Below are 19,221 nucleotides of genomic sequence, written 5' to 3'. Positions count from 1 at the left end.
AGTGGAGAATCCCGCCCATGGTGTTGAAACTTTACATGTTGCGTTCATCCGGATTGATGCACAAATACCAAATTTCAAAGCGAAAAACAATTGATGCTGCAGGAGGAAAAGGTGTGGATTGGTCGGACACTCCGTTCTGACTGGTCAGGACCTTTCCATGGACAATGCAGCAGGGAGCTGTCATCTATGCCATTGTTTATTTTCAGAAGAGATCCCTCTCCTGGACACATTCCATTCTCCGAGTATGAATATATGGAGCTTCTCGGAAGTGGAAGAGCCTGACTGATAATCTTTAAAATTTGGTATTTCTGTATCTGCCCCGATGTCCTGATGGGGCTGGTTTAGCACAGTGGGCTAAATAGCTGGTTTGTAATGCAGAACAATGCCAGCAGCACGGGTTCAATTCACGGACCAGCCTCCCCGAACAGGTACCGGAATGTGGTGACTGAGGGCTTTTCACAGTAACTTCATTGAAGCCTACTTGTGACAATAAGTTATTATTATTATGTATATCATTAAAAAGGGTTTTGACAGACGTCCTTTTAGCAATACTCCAGTGTCTTAAAGGATGAGAAAATAGGAGACAGAGAGGTGTAAGGAGAGAATTTCAGAGCTTGAGGATGAGAGAACTGAAGGTATAGTCAGTAATGGTGGAACAATTAAAAAGAGAATTAGAGCAGCGCCGATATCTCGGAGGTTTGTGGAGGTTGCAGAGATGGGTGATGAAGCCATGGAGAAATGTGAACACAATGAGGAGAATTTTAATCTAAAGGCATTTAGAGTGAGAAAGGAATTTGCAGATTTGGGGTAACAAAAGGATGAAAAAGTGTTCCATAGAAACTGGAATTCTATGTTCCTATTCCTGGGTGATGACTTTTGCAAACTCTTTTTGCAGAGAATTAGAAAGAAAGGATTTGCAGATGGGAAATATCGCAAAGATCCAGCAGAGTCACTCGATTCATCAGGACCTGAATATCTTCTGACTTTGAATTGGGAGGAATTGTTCATCTTTTCTGTCTGTGGGAAAAGACCTCAAACATAATGTGACTGGAAAAGCATTGAGACACATGCACCCGAGTGAGAGTTCCAGTGAACTGACCATGGAAACATCAGTGTGATTGGAAAAGCACCGAGACCCACACAACACACACCCGAGTGAGAGTGTTCCAGTGAACTGACTGTGGAAACATCAGTGTGATTGGAAAAGCACCGAGACCCACACAACACACACCCGAGTGAGAGTGTTCCAGTGAACTGACCATGGAAACATCAGTGTGATTGGAAAAGCACCGAGACCCACACAACACACACCCGAGTGAGAGTGTTTCAGTGAACTGACCGTGGAAACATCAGTGTGATTGGAAAAGAACGAGACCCACACAACACACACCCGAGTGAGAGTGTTTCAGTGAACTGACTGTGGAAACATCAGTGTGGTTGGAAAAGAACGAGACCCACACAACACACACCCGAGTGAGAGTGTTCCAGTGAACTGACTGTGGAAAGAGCTTTAACCAGTTACAGTCTGCAAAAACATCACACCATTCACAGTGGGAAGAGATTGTACATGTGTTGTGTGTGGACAAAGATTTAACTGGTCATTCAACCTGGAGAAACACAAGGACACCCGGACAATGGAGAAACCATGGAAATGTGAAGACTGTGGGAAAGGATTCAGTTGCCCAGCCCTGCTGGAAATTCATCGACGCAGCCACACTGGGGAGAGACCATTCACCTGCTCCGAGTGTGGGAAGGGATTCACTCAGTCATCCCAACTGCTAACACACCAGCGGTTTCACACTGGGGAGAAACCGTTCACCTGCCCCGAGTGTGGGAAGGGATTCACTCAGTTATCTGACCTGCGGAGACACCAGCGAGTTCATACTGGAGAGACTCGGTTCAGCTGCTCTGAGTGTGGGAAGGAATTCATTCAGTCATCCAATCTGCTGAGACACCAACAAGTTCACACTGGGGAGAGACCGTTCACCTGTCCTGTATGTGGGAAAGGATTCATTGGGTCCTCTGACCTGCTAAGTCACCAGCGAATTCACAGTGCGGAGAGGCTGTTCAGCTGTGCATCCTGTGGAAAGAGATTCCGCACTTCAGCGCACCTCAGTGTACACCAGCGAGTTCACACTGGGGAGAAGCCGTTCATCTGCTCCGAGTGTAGGAAGCAATTTGCTCAGTTATCTCACCTACAGATACACCAGCGAATACACACTGGGGAGAGACCATTCACCTGCTCTGAGTGTGGCAACAAATTCACTTGTTCATCCCACCTGAGGAGACACCAGCGAGTTCACACAGGGGACAGGCCGTTTAGCTGCTCCACATGTGGGAAGATATTCACACAGTCTGGCAGCCTGCTGAGACACCAGCGAGTTCACAAGTGACTGCAGGGATTTGATTTTGTTGCTATTGAACTCCTAACCTGAACTTCCTAACCCACAGGCCACAATCAGTAAGGATAGGCAACAACACCTCCTCCATGATCATCCTCAGCACCGTTGCCCCACAAGGCTGTGTCCTCAGTCCCCTACTATACTCCTTATACACCTATGGCTGTGTGGCAAAATTCCCCACCAACTCGATTTTCAAATTTGCTGATGACCCCGTAGTGGGTTGGATTTCAAACAATGACGTACAGGAATGAGATAGAGAATCTGGTGAACTGGTGCAACGACAATAATCTCTCCCTCAATGTCAACAAAATGAAGGAGATTATCATTAACTTCAGGAAGCGTAGTGGAGAACATGCCCCCGTCTACATCAATGGGAACGTAGTAGAAAGGGTCGAGTGCTTCAAGTTTTTAGGTGTTCAGATTCCCAACAACCTGTCCTGGTCCCCCCATGCCGACATTGTAGTTAAGAAAGCCCACCAATCACTACTTTCTCAGAAATCTAAGGAAATTTGGCATGTTAGCTGCGACTCTCACCAACTTTTACAGATGCACCATAGAAAGCATTCTTTCTGGTTGTATCACAGCTTGGTATGGATCCTGCTCTGCTTAAGACCGCAGGAAACTACAAAAGGTTGTGAATGTAGCCCAATCCATCACGCAAAGCAGCCTCCCATCCATTGACTCTGTCTACAATTCCCGCTGCCTCGGAAAGGCAGCCAGCATAATTAAGGACCCCACGCACCCCGGACATACTCTCTTCCATCTTCTTCCGTCAGGAAAAAGATACAAAAGTTTGAGGTCACGTACCAACCGACTCAAGAACAGCTTCTTCCCTACTGCCATCAGATTTTTGAATGGACCTACCTAGTATTAAGTTGATCTTTTCTCTACACCCTAGCTATGACTGTGACGTGGGCAGCATGGTAGCATTGTGGATAGCACAATTGCTTCACAGCTCCAGGGTCCCAGGTTCGATTCCGGCTTGGTTCACTGTCTGTGTGGAGTCGACACATCCTTCCCGTGTGTACGTGGGTTTCCTCCGGGTGCTCCGGTTTCCTCCCACAGTCCAAAGATGTGCAGGTTAGGTGGATTGGCCACGCTAAATTGCCCTTAGTGTCCAAAATTGCCCTTAGTGCTGGGTGTGGTTACTGGGTTATGGGGATAGGGTGGAGGTGTTGACCTTGGGTAGGGTGCTCTTTCCAAGAGCCGGTGCAGACTCGATGGGCCGAATGGCCTCCTTCTGCACTGTAAATTCTATGATTACATTCTGCAGCCGCTCCTTCCTTCATATGTACGGTATGCATTGTTCGCATAACATGCAAGAAAGAATACTTTTCACTGTGTACTAATACATGTGACAATAATAAATCAAATCAAAATTATTGCTGCTATTAATCACATCCGGAACTGAACCTTGTCATTCTGACAGTTGGGATTTGTTGTTCCTGATGTTATTAATCTCTGTAACTGGGCTGGAGTTTAATATTCTGGATCTATAGCTGATTGTGTTCTTGGGGCTGCAATGTCCCTTTAGGAAAGGCTGTCTGTGATCTTTCCCCATAATCCAGGAACTCTCATTAGAAATTAGTTTACAACAAGTTTCTGAACTTTTACTTCAAATTGCTAATTATTTAAAAGCTGTGATCTGAGATTACCAACCATCCTCCCAATGGAAACAATTTGTCCCCATGTAAACTTCTCAAGAATGGAAGCTCTCCTGAATGAACTGAAACCCCTTATCCCTGATGCTACCCTGGTAACCTTTCCCAGCTCCCTCTCCAAGGCCTTGAAATCTTTCCCAAAGTGGGGTGCACAGAACTGAACACAATACTTCAGCTGAGGATTAATCAGTGATTTGTAAAATTTCAGTAGAACTGCATTGCTTTTGTACTGTACACACCCCTGTCAGCATCAACGGGGCCGAGGTGGAGCTGGTTAGCAGTTTCAAATTCCTAGGGGTGCACATCTCCAAAAATCTGTCCTGGTCCACCCACGTCGACGCTACCACCAAGAAAGCACAACAGCGCCTATACTTCCTCAGGAAACTAAGGAAATCCGGCAAGTCCACATTAACCCTCACCAACTTTTACAGATGCACCATAGAAAGCATCCTATCGGGCTGCATCACAGCCTGGTACGGCAACTGCACGGCCCAGGACCGCAAGAAACTTCAGAGAGTCATGAACACCGCCCAGTCCATCACACGAACCTGCCTCCCATCCATTGACTCCATCTACACCTCCCGGTGACTGGGGAAAGCGGGCAGCATAATCAAAGATCCCTCCCACCCGGCTTACTCACTCTTCCAACTTCTTCCATCGGGCAGGAGATGCAGAAGTCTGAGAACACGCACGAACAGACTCAAAAACAGCTTCTTCCCTACTGTCAACAGACTCCTAAATGACCCTCTTATGGACTGACCTCATTAACACTACACCCTGTATGCTTCATCCAATGCCAGTGCTTATGTAGTTACATTGTATATGTTGTGTTGCCCTATTATGTATTTTCTTTTATTCCCTTTTCTTCTCATGTACTTAATGATCTGTTGAGCTGCTCACAGAAAAATACTTTTCACTGTACCTCGGTACACGTGACAATAAAAAAATCCTATCCAATCCAATCCAAGTCTCCAGTACTAAACCGAAGATCCTATCAGATTTTTATAACAATTTTATCAGCCTGTCCTGATGGATTCTGAGGTTTGTGTGTATCCAGTCCCAGCTCAGGAGTGCTCAGATGATCCACACACTGTCCACAGGGAAGTTCTCCTGGTCCAGTGGGACCAAGATTCGGGTTTTAACTAACTCCAACAAAACTGGAGTAATCAGACTCTGGTCTGATTGCTATTTGTGGAATCTTACTTTGTACAAACTGGCTGTTGACAAACAGTGACAACTTGTATTGATACAACAAAATTAATGTAATAAACATCCCAAAGCCTGTCAGAGGAGTTTCAGAAACAAAAAATATTGACACAAATTCACATAAGACAATGTTTGAACAGATGGTCAAAAGCTTGATTGGCGAAGCAGATTTTAACAATTATCTTTAATCAGGAAAGATAGAGGAGTGGAGAGGGTTGGGAGGGAATTTCAGAGTTCCATGTCTGCGTTGACCACTAATGGTGGATAAATTAAAATCAGGGATTCAAGAGGTTAAAATGGAAGATTGCAGATTGATCAGCCGGTTGTGAAACTCGGCAAAGACACAGAGGGACAAGTTCATGGAGGGATTTGAATACAAGAATAGAGATTTTAAGGTCACAACATGACTTGATCAGCAGTCAGTGTAGGTCAATGAGCACAGGGTAATGGGTGAACAGGACCTGGTGTGAGAAAACACATGGACATCAAGAGTTTTCGATAAACCCACGTTTCCATGTGGGGATGGGGTGAATGTGAGAGGCTGGTCAGGAATGTATTGGAACCACCAAGTCTAGAGGTAATGGGCATGGATGAGGGTTTTAGTAGCAGGTGGGCTGGAGACAGGTGACATTGTGGAGACTGAAATATCTGGTATTAGTGACAATGTGGACCAAGAGTGCGGTTCAGCCTCAGACAGTTCCCAGGGAGAGGGATGGACTCGGGAGTTAGGGAATGGAATTTCTAATGGTGACTGAAGACAATGGCTTTTGTCTTCCCAGTTTTTAATTGGAGGAAATTTCTGCTCATCCAGTACTGGCTGTGGGATAAGCAGTTTGATAATTGAGTAACAGTGGTGGAATGGAGAGGGATGGGGGTGAGGTAGAGCTGGGTGTTGTCAGTGTACATGTGAAAACTAACACGGTGCTTTTGGATGATGTCACCTAGTGGCAGCGTGTAGATGAGAAATAGGAGGGGCTGAGGACAGATCTTTGGGGGACGCCAAGTACAAGGACTTTGGAGAGGAAAGTGATATGAGATGGATGGTAGTTGGCGACGACGGGGTGGTCAATGTTTTTTTAGGATGGGCGATGACGTTGAATTTAAAGTCGAGAGCGAGAGGATCAAAAGAGATAGAGAACTGGAAACAGTATCAGCTAACATGGGGAAGTTGGGTGCTCAATACTTTAGTAGGAATAGGGTCAATACAGCAGAAGGCGAGCGCAGCACGGTGTTTAGCACTGCTGCCTCACGGCACCAAGGTCCCAGGTTCGATCCCAGCTCTGGGTCACTGTCCGTGTGGAGTTTGTGCATTCTCCCTGTGTTTGCATGGGTTCCTCCCCCACAACCAAAAAGATGTGCAGGGTAGGTGGATTGGCCACGCTAAATTGACCCTTAATTGGGAAAAATGTTTTGGGTACTCAATTTTTTTTTTAAAGGAAAAAAAAATACAGCAGAAGGCAGGTCTCATGGACAGTATGAGCTCTGAGAGGGTGGCACGCTGGGACAATGGTTAGCACTGTTGCTTCACAGATCCAGGGTCCCAGGTTCGATTCCCGGCTTGGGTCACTGTCTGTGCGGAGTCTGTACGTTCTCCCCGTGTCTGCGTGGGTTTCCTCCGGGTGCTCCAGTTTCCTCCCACAAGTCCTGAAAGATGTCTTGTTAGGTAATTTGGACATTCTGAATTCTCCCTCTGTGACCCGAACAGGCGCCGGAATGTGGTGACGAGGGGGTTTTCACAGTAACTTCATTGCAGTGTTAATGTAAACCTACTTGTGACAATAGATTATTAGTATAAAGTGAAATACAGGAGAGAAACTGGAAAATGTTTATATGATATACATTAATGCTCTGGCAGAAGGAACTGAGAGCATTGTTGCTAAGTTTGCAGATGATACAAAGATATGTAAGAGGGACAGGTAGTCTTGAGAAAGCAGGGAGGCTGTAGAAGGATTTGTACAGACTAGGAGAGTGGGCAAAGAAGTGGCAGATGGAATACGATTTGGGAAAGTGTGAGGTTATGCACTTTGCCAGGAAGAATAGAGGTATAGACTATTTTGTAAATGGGAAAAGGCTTCAGAAATCAGATACACAAAGAGTCTTGGGAGTCTTGTGGGATTCTCTTAAGGTTAACCTGCAGGTTCAGTTGGCAGCCAGGAAGGCAAATGCAATGTTAGCATTCACTTCAAGAGGGCCAGAATACAGGAGCAGGGATGTACTGTTGCGGCAGTATAAATCTCTGGTCAGACTACATTTGGAATATTGTGAGCATATTTGGGCACGTCTCTAAGGAAGAATGTGCTGGCCTTGGATGGAGTCGAGAGGATGTTTACAAGAATGATCCCAGAAATGAAGGACTTGTCATATGAGGAGCAGTTGAGGACTCTGGGTCTGTACGCGATGCAGTTTAGAAGAATGAGAGGGGATCTAATTGAAACTTACAGAATACTGAGAGGCCTGGATAGAGTGGACGTGGAGAGGCTGTTTCCACTGGTATGAAGACCTATAACCAGAGGGCACCATCTCAGACTGAAGGACGATCCTTTAAAACAGAGATGAGGAGGAATTTCTTCAGCCAAAGGGTTGTGAATCTGTGGAACTCTGCTGCAGAATGCTGTGGAGGCCAAATCACTGAGTGTCTGAGATAGAGATAGATAGGTTCTTGATTAATAAGGGGATCAGGGGTTATGGGGAGAAGGCAGGAGAATGGAAATGAGAAACATACCAGACATAATTAACTGGTGGAGCAGATTCGATGGGCTGAATGACCGAATTCTGGGCCTATATCTTATGGTCTTCTATAAAATGTGGGAGTAGGACTTGGATGAGGAACTTTAGACGCAGTTTGGTTCGATGGGTTCGTGGAGTGAGGGAAGCAGCAGCTAACTTGTCCCTAGGTGAGGTTACAGGGATAGGGTGGGGAATTGTGCTTTTTCAGAGGGCCGGTACAGACTTGATGGGCTGACTAGCCTCCTTCTGCACTGTAGGGATTCTGTGATGATTCTGTGATTGAAGACCACTTCAAAAGGAATTCACGTGACTTAGAGATATTAAAAAGTCAAAGCTGATTTATTTTTCTTTCATTGGTAATAGTAACAACTGTGACAGATCTGGGGTTTATGAACATGAACAGAAACAGACTCCAATGAACATGATTGAGTCCTGGATGTGATTCACAGCAAGATCCAATCACTGTCGTTACTCGTGAACTTGCTGGTGTCTCAGCAGGTTGGATATCCGAATGAATCCCTTCCCACACTTGGAGCAGGTGAACGGTCTCTCCCCAGTGTGAATTCGCTGATGTACAGTGAGTTCAGATGATCGTCTGAACCCATTCCTGCAGTGAGAGCACCCGAATGGTCTCTCGTCAGTGTGAACACGTTGATGGAATACCAGATCCCAGGTCCTTTTGTAACATTTCCCGCAGTCTGGACATTTAAAAGGTCTCTCATCAGTGTGAACTCGCTGATGGGACATCAGTTCCCCAGAACCTTTAAAGCTCTTCCCACAGTTCTGACATTTAAACGGTCTCTTGTCCGTGTGAACTTGCTGGTGTCTCAACAGGTTGGATGAATCAGTGAATCCTTTTCCACACTCGGAGCAGGTGAATGTCTTCTCCCAAGTGTGAACTCGCTGGTGTTTCGATAGGTTGGATAAATCATTGAATCCTTTCCCACATGTGGAGCAGGTGAATGGCCTCTCCCCAGAGTGAATTCGCTGATGTCTCAGCAGGCTAGATAAATGAGCGAATTCCCTCCCACACTCGGAGCAGTTGAATGGTTTATCACCAGTGTGAATTCTCTGGTGTGCCAGCAAGTTGGATGACTGAGTGAATCCCTTCCCACACGTGGAGGTGAATGGTCTCTCCCCGGTGTGAGTGCATCGATGAGTTTCCAGCTCAGATGGGGAACGAAATGCCTCCTCGCAGTCCCCACATTTCCACCGTTTCTTCCCACTGTGAACGTGTTTGTGCCTCCTCAGGCCTGACGATTGACTGAAGCCTTGTCCACCCACAGAGCACCTGTACGGTTTCTCCCCAGTATAATTGGTGCTTTTTTCTTCCATGTTCAAATTTGATGATATTCAGGGCAGGATAAATTGGACAACTGTCAGCTCCCAATGTGGTTTGAGTTTCCTGACTGCAAATCCTCCCCGTCTAATGCCCTGTGAAACTGATTTAAAACAGAAAAACAGTGAGAGAGACCCCACAAAAACACAAAGGCAGCTTGTGAAATTGAGCTGAATGAATCTGGTCATTTATGGGGCCGGCACTGGGAAAAAGTGACCATGAAAACTGCTGGATTGTCAGAAAAACCCAGCTGATTCACTGATATCCTTCAGTGATGATGTGGAGATGGCGGCGTTGGACTGGGGTGAGCAAAGTAAGAATTCACCTGAGGAAGGAGCAGTGCTCCGAAAGTTAGTGATTTGAAACAAACCTGTTGGACTTTAACCTGGTGTTGTAAGACTTCTTACTGTCCTTCAGTGAAGGGAACCTGCCCCTCCCCCGCCTCCTCTGTCTGGGCCTACACAAGACTCTGGCCTCTATGGGGGGAGGGGAGTGAGGGAGGATTGGGAGCAGAAGCAAGAGAGGGATTTTATATTTGAACAAATCAATCAGGACTTTACCAGAATCTCCCAAACCCTCAACCATCATCTCCTTGAAGGAGCAGTGTGTCAGGTGTGTGTGAACACGAACACCATCACCTCCACGCTCTCCAAGTCACACACCGTCCTGATTTGTCCAACATCCAGTACTGAATGAGCACAATTTTCCTCCATTTACAGATCGGAGAGACTGAAGCCGCTGTCTTCAGTCCCAGGTGGTGAGTTACTTGTAGCCGCAGTATTTATATGAAGAGCTCAGTTCAGTTTCTCGACAATTTGGAAAATTGGATACAAAATGGGTTAAATGGCAGAATGCAGAGTGTGATGGTCGAAGGCTGTTTTTGTGACTGGAAGCCTGTGTCCAGTGGTGGACCAGAGGAATCGGTGCTGTTTGTGCTGTACATTAATGATCTGGGTGTGAATGTGGGAGGCATGATCAGTAAGTTTGCAGATGACATGAAAATTGTCGGTGTGGTAAACAGTGAGGAGGAAACCTCAGATTTCAGGATGATATAGATGGGCGGGCTGGTTAGATGGGCAGAATAGAGGCAAATGGAATTTAACCCTGAAAGGGTGAGGCCATGCATTTTGGGAGGACTAACAAGGCAAGGGAATACAGAGACGTGGTTGAGGGAGGAACAGGATTGGCAGCTGTCCAAGGTATAGAATCGTCAGGTGATAAAGGCGGAGATGTAAAAGACGATGTGAGCTGCAATATTGATCAAGGAGCCAATTACTGCAGTGAGGAAGGATGATATCTTAGCAGACACCTCAACTGAGGCCATCCGGGTGGAACATAAGAACAAAAAGGGGACAATCATGTTTCCGGGAGTGCGTCATAGGTCCCCAAAACTAACAGTGAGGGAGAGGTGGAAGAGCAGATATGTAGGCAAATCCCAGAGAAGTTTAAAATAATAGGGTATTAATAGTCAGGGAAATGGTAGAGGTATCAGTGGTTGTGACCATAACTGGTAAGGTTTCAGGTAGTTATGGAAAAGGAAAAGACTTCACTGGAAATAAAGGTTCTGAATTGGGTGAAGGCTGATTTCAATGTGATACAACAAGATCTGACCAAAGCAAACTGGCGGCAGCTACTTACAGGGAAATCTTATACAGCAGTGGGCGTCATTCAGAAAGGAAATAGAGAGAGTACAGGGCTAACATGTTCTCATAAAGGTAAAGGCTGGGACCAAAATGTCCAGAGTACCCTGGGGGTCAAGGGATACACCGAATTGGATCAGGAAAAAAAGGAAGGCAGGAGACCCAAGACAGTGGATGCCCGAGGAGTGTGGAAAGTGCAGAGGAGTACTTAAAAAAATAAATTCGGAGAGCAAAGAGGTGACATGGAAAACGCTGGCGGACAAAATAAAGGAGAATTCCAAAGTGTTTTAGAAGTATATTAAGGGCAAGAGGGTAACCAGGGAAAGAGAAGGGCCCATTAAGGACCAAAGTGGTAATGTGTGTGTGGCGCCGGAAGATGAGGGTGAGATTTTAAATTAGTATTTTGCATCTGTGTTCACTGCGGAGAAGGACGATGTAGATATTGAAATCAGGGAGAGGCACTGTGATGTAATTGAACAGATTAGCACAGAGAGGGAGGAAGAGTTAGTGTTTTAGCGGGCATAAAAGTGAGTCATACAACAATGGTAGGGAATATATAGGAAAGAATTCTGAGGGACAGAATTAATCTCCACTTGGAGAGGCAAGGATTAATCAAGGATAGTCATCATGGCTTTGTCAGAGGGCGATCATGTTTAACAAATTTGATTGAATGTTTTGAGGAGGTGACTAGGTGTGTAGATGACATAGTCTATATGGACGTCCTCTCTAGGAGACTGGTGAAGAAGCCCATGGAATCCAGAGCAATTCGGCAAATTGGACCCAAAGTGGTTGAGGGGCAGAGGGTTGAAGGTTGTTTTTGTGACTGGATCACTGTGTCCAATGGTGTACTGTTCTGATCAGTGCTGGGTCCCTTGCTGTTTGTACTGTACATTAATGATCTGGATGTGAATGTGGGAGGTATGATCAGTAAGTTTGCAGATGGCACGGAAATTGGTTGTGTGGTAAATAGCAAGGAGGCAAACCTTAGAATACAGGACGATATAGTCGGGCTGGTTAGATGGGTAGAACAGTAGCAAATGGAATTTCACTCTGAAAAGTGTGATGTGATGCATTTTGCGAGGAGGAACAAGATAAGGATGTACACACTGAACGGTAGGGCACGAGGAAGCACAGAGGACCAGAGGGACCTGAAGGCAGCAGAACAGGTGGAGAAGGGAGTTAAGAAGGCTTTATTGTCTCTATTAGCTGAGATTGAGAATATAAGAGCAGGGACGTTATGATGGAGCTGTATAAAACACTGGTTGGGCCACAGCTAGAGAACTGTGTGCAGTTCTGGTCGCCACAGGATAGGCACTATAGAGGAGATTTATCAGGATGATGCCGGGGCTGGAGTGTCTCAGTTATGAGGAGCGGCTGGATAGACTGGGGTTGTTTTCCTGAGAGCAGCAAGGCTGAGGGGGAACTGATTGAGGTGTAAAAAAATTATGAAGGACATGGTACTTGCTAGAGTGGTAGTGGGAGGTGGGGGGGTTTAAACTAATATGGCATGGGGATGGGAACCTATGTAAGGATTCAGAGCAGAGAGAAATCAAGAACAAGGGAAAAGACAGAACAAAAAATGAGAAAAGAGATGGGCAGATAAATCAAGGGCCAGAATCAGATAAGAACACAGTAAAAAAATAGTAGGGAGGGGCAGCACGGTGGCACAGTGGGTTAGCCCTGCAGCCTCACAGCGCCGAGATCCCAGGTTCAATCCCGGCTCTGGGTCACTGGCCGTATGGAGTTTGCACATTCTCCCCGTGTTTGCGTGGGTTTCGCCCTCACAACCCAAAGATGTGCAGGCTAGGTGGATTGGCCACGCTAAATTGCCCCTTAATTGGAAAAAATGAATTGGGTACACTAAATTTATAAAAAAACAAACAGCAGGGACCGGTCAAGGAATGTTTACGGTTTTGTACCTGAATGCTCGGAGCACTGGAAATAAAATGGATGAATTAGTTGCGCCGATAGATGTGAAGGACTATGTACAGTTAGGATTACAGAGACATGGCTCCAAGGTGACCAAGGATGGGAACTAAACATTGAGGGCTATTCAGTTTTTAGGAAGGACAGGCAGAAAGGAAAAGGTGGTGCAGTTGTATAATTGATTAAAGAAGATATTGATATCATATTGAGGGAAGATATTAGCACCGATAGTGTGGAATCTGTATGGATCAAGTTAAGAAACACCAAGGGGCAAAAAGTATTCATGGGGTGGTATACAGACCACCAAACTGCACTGATAATGTTGAAATAGCATTAAACAGGAAATCAGAGATGCATGTGATCAGGGAACATCTGTGATTATGGGTGACTTCATTCTGCATATTGATTTGGCTAATCAAACTGGTAGCAATGCGATGGAGGAGCATTTCCTGGAATGTTTAAGGGATGGTTTTCTCGACCAATATGTCGAGGAACCAACGAGAGAGCACTGTCAAGGCCAAGATCGATGGATTTTTAATCAGTTGGGGAATGAAGGGTTACAGAGAGAAGGCAGGAAAGAGGAAGAAATTTTACTCAGTGAGGGGTAAAACCTGAACTCAATTCTTACACTCAAAGGGAAATAATATTCAACTCCAGGTGAATCAAACGATGCAGCCAGACTGAAATGTGAGATTTGGTTTGAATTTCCCATCTGCAAATCACCTTCAAATATCCTGTAAAATAAATTTACAAAAGCCATCACTGTCAGTCCAAAAATGAAATTCAGAAGACAAATATTTCTCTTGGTTGGAGTTTTGTATGTTTAAATCCTCCCCTTGTAATCCCCTGTAAAAGGAGTTTCCAAAATCTATCACTGTCAGTCGAGGATAGAAATTCACTACATTTTCTCCTCCTGCTGACAATGCATGCTTCCTGCTGCACTTTGCCCCTTGTCATCATCATCAGCAGTCCCTTGACTCAAGGATGACATATCCTCACGGTTGTGTTTTTCTGCTATGGATCTCCATGTGACTGAACTGTGACCACAGATCTTTGGACACACTCCACCAATCGCTGGCCCGCTATACAGCCCCACCGCTCCACGCCAGCCACACAGTATAAGTTTGACCCTATTTCCAGTTCTCTAGCTTTGACAAAGAGTCATCCAGACTCAACATTAGCTCCCTACTCTCTCCACAGATGCTGTCAGATGTGCTGAGATTGTCCTGTATTTTCTGTTTTTGTTTCAGATTCCAGCATCCGCAGTAAAATGCTTTTAACTCCATGAGGTAGGCAGATCTGGACAGCAGGATTTGCTTCCTCTTGCTTCTGCATTTTCCTCGTCAATGAGACATTGGGACTAAAGGCGAATACTGTGTCTCCATTCTGAACAATGGGTAGCAAGCTCCTCCCAGTCGTTGAAACATTGCCCCCTACAAAGATGGCGACCACACATGCGCATTGCCCCAATTAAGATGGCCGCCGTCAACACGCCCAATCAGTGGGAGCCCCATACAAATGGGGGAAGAGGGGGTTGATGGGTTCTTTTTTAGGATTTGCGGTTTGCACAACATATTTAGAAAGCCGCTTAGCCCACCCACTGGGTCCTTTGCTCCCTCTGAACAGCCGCACCGATTGAGGATCGGAGAAACAAACATCTGACCAGCGCCATTACGCACACTGCGCATTCCCATCTCCCAGCATAGTCCCGCCCCTTCATCGCTCTGATTGGTTGGAGGTCCAGCCGCTCCCTTTCGGTCTTCCAGCTCTTCCCCGCCTCCTATTGGTCCAGATCTGCAGTCAATCACTTCCCGGCAACTTGAAGCATGCGCAGTGTTGCTGCTGGAGCTGGACAACAGTGCGAAGGCCCATTGGCAAAGAATTTAGAGCATGCGCAGTGTGAATGTTGCCTCGACCCTTGTTTGAGGGCTTGGTTGACATGATCAAAAGTATGGTTGCAAAATTTGCTGTTGCTGTAAAGGTATGGAGGAAGATAAGTTGTGAGTGACCATAAGGAGTCTGTAAAGGGTGCAGATAGGCAAAATAAGTGAGCAACAATTTGGCAATTTGAGCATAGTGTGGGGAAATGTGAACCTGTCCACTTTGGCAGGAAGAATAGAAAAGCAACATTGGATTGAATTCATTTATTGTCACGCATAACGAGGTACAGTGAAAAATATTGCTCTGTGCACAGCTCAGGCAGATCATTCCATACATGAAAAGAAACTACATAGGGCAAACATAAAATACACAATGTAGAATTTATAGACACAGACATCGGGTGAAGCATACTCATTCAGAAAGCTGTGTGAAGAGAATGTAAAAGAGAAAGGTTAGTCATAGTGTTAGTATTAAAATTAACTTTCAAGAGATTAGTATGATTATCGGAGATGCAAGAAGAGGATCTGTGAGAGAGCTCGCAGAGAGTCGCCCCGTTCCGGCGCCATCTTGCATTGCTTATTTAAATGCACAGAGATTGCAGCTCCGAGGTACAGAGGGATCGAGGTGTACTGGTGCATGAATCAGGACCAGTTACTCTGCAGATACAGTACACGATTGGGAAGGTAAAGGGAATGTTGCTGTTTATTGCAAGGGGAAAGTACTGCAGTTGTACAGAACAAAGAACAAAGAAATGTACAGCACAGGAACAGGCCCTTCGGCCCTCCAAGCCCATGCCGACCATGCTGCCCGACTAAACTACAATCTTCTACACTTCCTGGGTCCGTATCCCTCTATTCCCATCCGATTCATGTATTTGTCAAGATGCCCCTTAAATGTCACTCGTCCCTGCTTCCACCACCTCCTCCGGTAGCGAGTTCCAGGCACCCACTACCCTATCCAAAGTACTCTGTACGATTTTGGTCTCCTTATTTAAGAAAGGACATAATTTCATTTGAAACTGGTCAGAAAAGGTTCACTTGACTGGATGAGGGGGTTATCATAGGAGGAAAACTTGGACAGGCTGTGCCTGTATCCACTTGAGTTTGAAAGAATAAAGAATGAGGGGATCTGATTGAAACATATGGGGCTGGACTCTCCCATTCTGGAGTTATGTCCCCACGCCGGCATGGGAACAGTGGTGTAAAACGGCTACCGATTCCCTGTTTTGCTGGGGGCTAGCATGACGGCTGCGTAGAGCACCCGGCTCTAGCTGCCAATATGCCCTGGAGAATTGCCGGGTCTGTGGCCGCACATGGGCACGGCGACACCCTGAGCGGCCGCGCCGCGCTACACGGCAGAGGCCACTCGTGGACCCGGCCTGCAAAATAATGCCCCCCCCTTTGGCTGGCTCGCATGCCCCGGACCACTCCCACAGTGCCCCCAGCCCCTAATAACCCCCTGCCCACGGATCAGCCCTCCCCCGACTGTGGCGGCGCTGGACTGAGTCCGCAGCCGGCTTGCCGAGTTCTCGACAGGATGGGACCACACGCGACCCACACCATCGGGAACTTGGCTGGTCGGGGGCGGAGCATCAGGAGGCGGACCTCAGGCAAAGTTCTGAGGCCATCGATACGTGGCGCGGCGTACCATTGTGATTTAATAGTGATTGATAAAGGTTCAGCATAACTTACCTGCTTTAAAAAAAATTAATTTAGAGTACCCAACTCATTTTTACCAATTAAGGGGCAAGTGGATAGCACTGTGGCTTCACAGCGCCAGGGTCCCAGGTTCGATTCCCCGCTGGGTCACTGTCTGTGTGGAGTCTGCACGTTCTCCCCGTGTCTGCGTGGGTTTCCTCCGGGTGCTCCGGTTTCCTCCCACAGTCCAAAGACGTGCAGGTTAGGTGGATTGGCCATGCTAAAAATTGCCCGTAGTGTCCACAAGGGTTGGGAGGGGTTATTGGGTTGCGGGGATAGGGTGGAAGTGAGGGATTAATGTGGGTCGGTGCAGACTCGATGGGCCGAATGGCCTCCTTCTGCATTGTATGTTCTATGTAATATGTAATTTAGCGTGGCCAATCCACCTACCCTGCACATCTTGGGTTGTGGGGGAATAACCCACGCAGACACGGGGAGAATGTGCAAACTCCACACGGACAGTGACCCAGAGCTGGGATCGAACCTGGGACCTGAGCGCCGTGAGGCAGAAGTGCTAACCACTGTGCCACCATGCTGCCCACCTTACCTGCTTTTAACTGAACGACTCTACTGGAAGGCTACATGTTATCCGTGTCTGCGTGGGTTTCTTCCGCGTGTTCCAATTTCCTTCCAAAAGTCCCAAAAGATGTGCTTCTTAGGTGAATTAGACATTCTGAATTCTTCCTCAGTGTACCCGGACAGGCGCCGGTATGTGGCGACGAGGGGATTTTCACAGTAACTTCATTGCAGTGTTAATGTAAGCCGACTTGTGACACTAATAAAGATTATTATTAATAACCACCTTGTTAATGAGCAATCAATTTTTAACTCTCTTTATTTCTTTAATATTAATCAGTGTAGGCGGGCTGTGGTGTAACCCTGTGTTTGGAGTTTGTCTCATGGTGGTAACATGGAACATCGAGGTGATAGAAGAACCCAGACCGTGGATATCTGAAGAACTGCATTGTGGGCTCAAAATGCAAAGTATGATGGACAATTTAGTCAAGTCACAGCCTTGCCAGAATTAGCAATGGCTGCAAAATGAGTTGAATTGTGCAGGAGAACCAGCCTCAACCTGTGAGAAAGATGTGTTTGTTTGACGTGATAAAGGTGGTTGTAGCAGTCTGGGGATTGATCACTGTGTCGGAGGTCACAAAGTGGAGTCAGGCTGGCTTGATTCGTTCAGACATCACCTTGTAAGAGGCCCAGGACATAGGAACAAGGGAGAAGGCAATGATGTCATTGAAAACCAATTAAATGGGCTACAAACAGGTCTTGCCTAATATTTTTTATTCCTTCACGGAAATCAAAGTCCACATCCCGTTAATGAATAAAACAAAAGTGTGTGCCTCTGTCTAAGTCACCATTTATTGCCCATCCCTAATTGCCCTTGAGAAGGTGGTGGTGAGCTGACTTCTTGAACTGCTGCAGTCCCTATGGTGTCACCCACAGTGCGGTTAGGGAGGAAGTACCAGGATTCTGACCCAGGGACCGTGAAGGAATGGAGATATATTTCCACAGCAAGATGGTGAGTATTACAATCCCAGTGATGTAATAACTGGATGGGAAGATCACAGAATGGAACCCTGGCTTAAAAGACTAACTTTGTTTAGAAAATGTCGAGGAGCAGAGTCACAGGATTGCCAATTAGCTTTCAACAACAAAAACAAACATTTATTGAGCATAAAAAGTCTGTCTATGATACAATATTCCTTCACTCCTACTTATCTTCACAAACGTGCATAGTTTTGAAGGACAACACAGGTTACTACATATATTTTGCTATAATGTTCTCAGTGGACACACAGTCCCTTTAAACCCATAGGTTGACCATGATCAGGCAGCACCGCCCCCCCCCCTCCCCCCCATTCTGAAACCAAGTGGCAGGTGCAATTCAATCCATCTTCTGTGGATTCCTCCTCAATTTCCCCCCAGATGATTGTCACAAATGTTTCCAACCTCGACTTTCAAACAGATACGCTTTAAAAACTTCTTCCAAATCAATGCTTTCTCTCAGCTGCTTCCACCAAAGATCCACCTCCAGATGTTCTAACTATCCTTTCAAACAAGGCTTCCTCTCTGCTGTTGTAGCAAGGAGCCGCCTCCAGGTTTTCCAACTCTCTGTTCGGCATTCCTTTGTCTTGACTTGCAACATGCATCGAAAGTCTACACAACTCAGGTACTCAGTCCCCAACAGAATATTATTGCTTCAAAAATTGGAAGTAAAGACACCAAACCTTACGTTGCTTCAGATATGGGGCTTGTCCGCAGCCAACCTCATCAACTCTTCTCTTCCCAGGTCTTACTTTCATTTCCATGAACAATAGCCTGTTCCAAAGACAGTTCCTCTGTGCTCCTTCTCACTTCAATATTCCTGGAGCTTTTCCATTCCCTGTTTTATAGATCTAGTTCCCCTCGAGCTTGCTTTCGTGCACATTACTCCATTCTATTGCTCTCCTGCTTCTAGCAGAGCTGAGAGCTGTTCACTCTCTCACTTCCTCGCTCCAAATGCGATTAATTCACGTAAAACTTCCCTCAAAAAGGCTTTCACCTAAAGGGTGCTGCTCCTGGTTGCTGAGCAACAATTCATTATTTCTCCAACCTGATGTTTACTTTTCATGCAGCAAACTCCCCAGTTCAATAGGAACAGTTTGAACTGAAACCTTCCCCACCGGCACATGCAAACAACTTTGTTTCAACATGAATCCAACCAGAGTTGAATTCTACTCTTCCTACACAGAA

The 19,221-nt window shown here is 46.2% G+C and overlaps 1 protein-coding gene and 2 long non-coding RNA genes across 3 annotated transcripts in view; 2 read left to right on the top strand and 1 right to left on the bottom strand.

The window, feature by feature from the left end:
- LOC140417899 (uncharacterized) overlaps positions 1–5,411 on the top strand; it is a 43,543-nt gene extending 38,132 nt beyond the window's left edge. Inside the window, exons 6-7 of the mRNA XM_072501330.1 lie at positions 896–1,015; positions 1,521–5,411. Of these exons, the coding sequence (XP_072357431.1) occupies positions 896–1,015; positions 1,521–2,393 (993 nt within the window). The 3' untranslated portion in view covers positions 2,394–5,411. The remainder of the gene's footprint in view (positions 1–895; positions 1,016–1,520) is intronic.
- A 2,905-nt stretch (positions 5,412–8,316) lies between these two features.
- On the bottom strand, positions 8,317–14,622 carry LOC140419664 (uncharacterized). The gene is made up of 3 exons (XR_011945961.1): positions 14,499–14,622; positions 13,530–13,635; positions 8,317–9,438 (listed from the first exon to the last, which is right to left on the bottom strand). It is a non-coding gene; the product is annotated as an uncharacterized lncRNA (long non-coding RNA).
- A 50-nt stretch (positions 14,623–14,672) lies between these two features.
- Positions 14,673–19,221, top strand: part of LOC140419667 (uncharacterized) — a 36,548-nt gene continuing 31,999 nt past the window's right edge. Inside the window, exons 1-2 of the long non-coding RNA XR_011945964.1 lie at positions 14,673–14,882; positions 17,336–18,007. This is a non-coding gene — a long non-coding RNA (uncharacterized lncRNA). The remainder of the gene's footprint in view (positions 14,883–17,335; positions 18,008–19,221) is intronic.

The sequence above is a fragment of the Scyliorhinus torazame genome, chromosome 5 (genome assembly GCF_047496885.1).
Source record: "Scyliorhinus torazame isolate Kashiwa2021f chromosome 5, sScyTor2.1, whole genome shotgun sequence".
In the NCBI taxonomy this organism is placed as follows: domain Eukaryota; kingdom Metazoa; phylum Chordata; class Chondrichthyes; order Carcharhiniformes; family Scyliorhinidae; genus Scyliorhinus; species Scyliorhinus torazame.
This window is presented reverse-complemented; position numbering and strand designations above follow the sequence as displayed.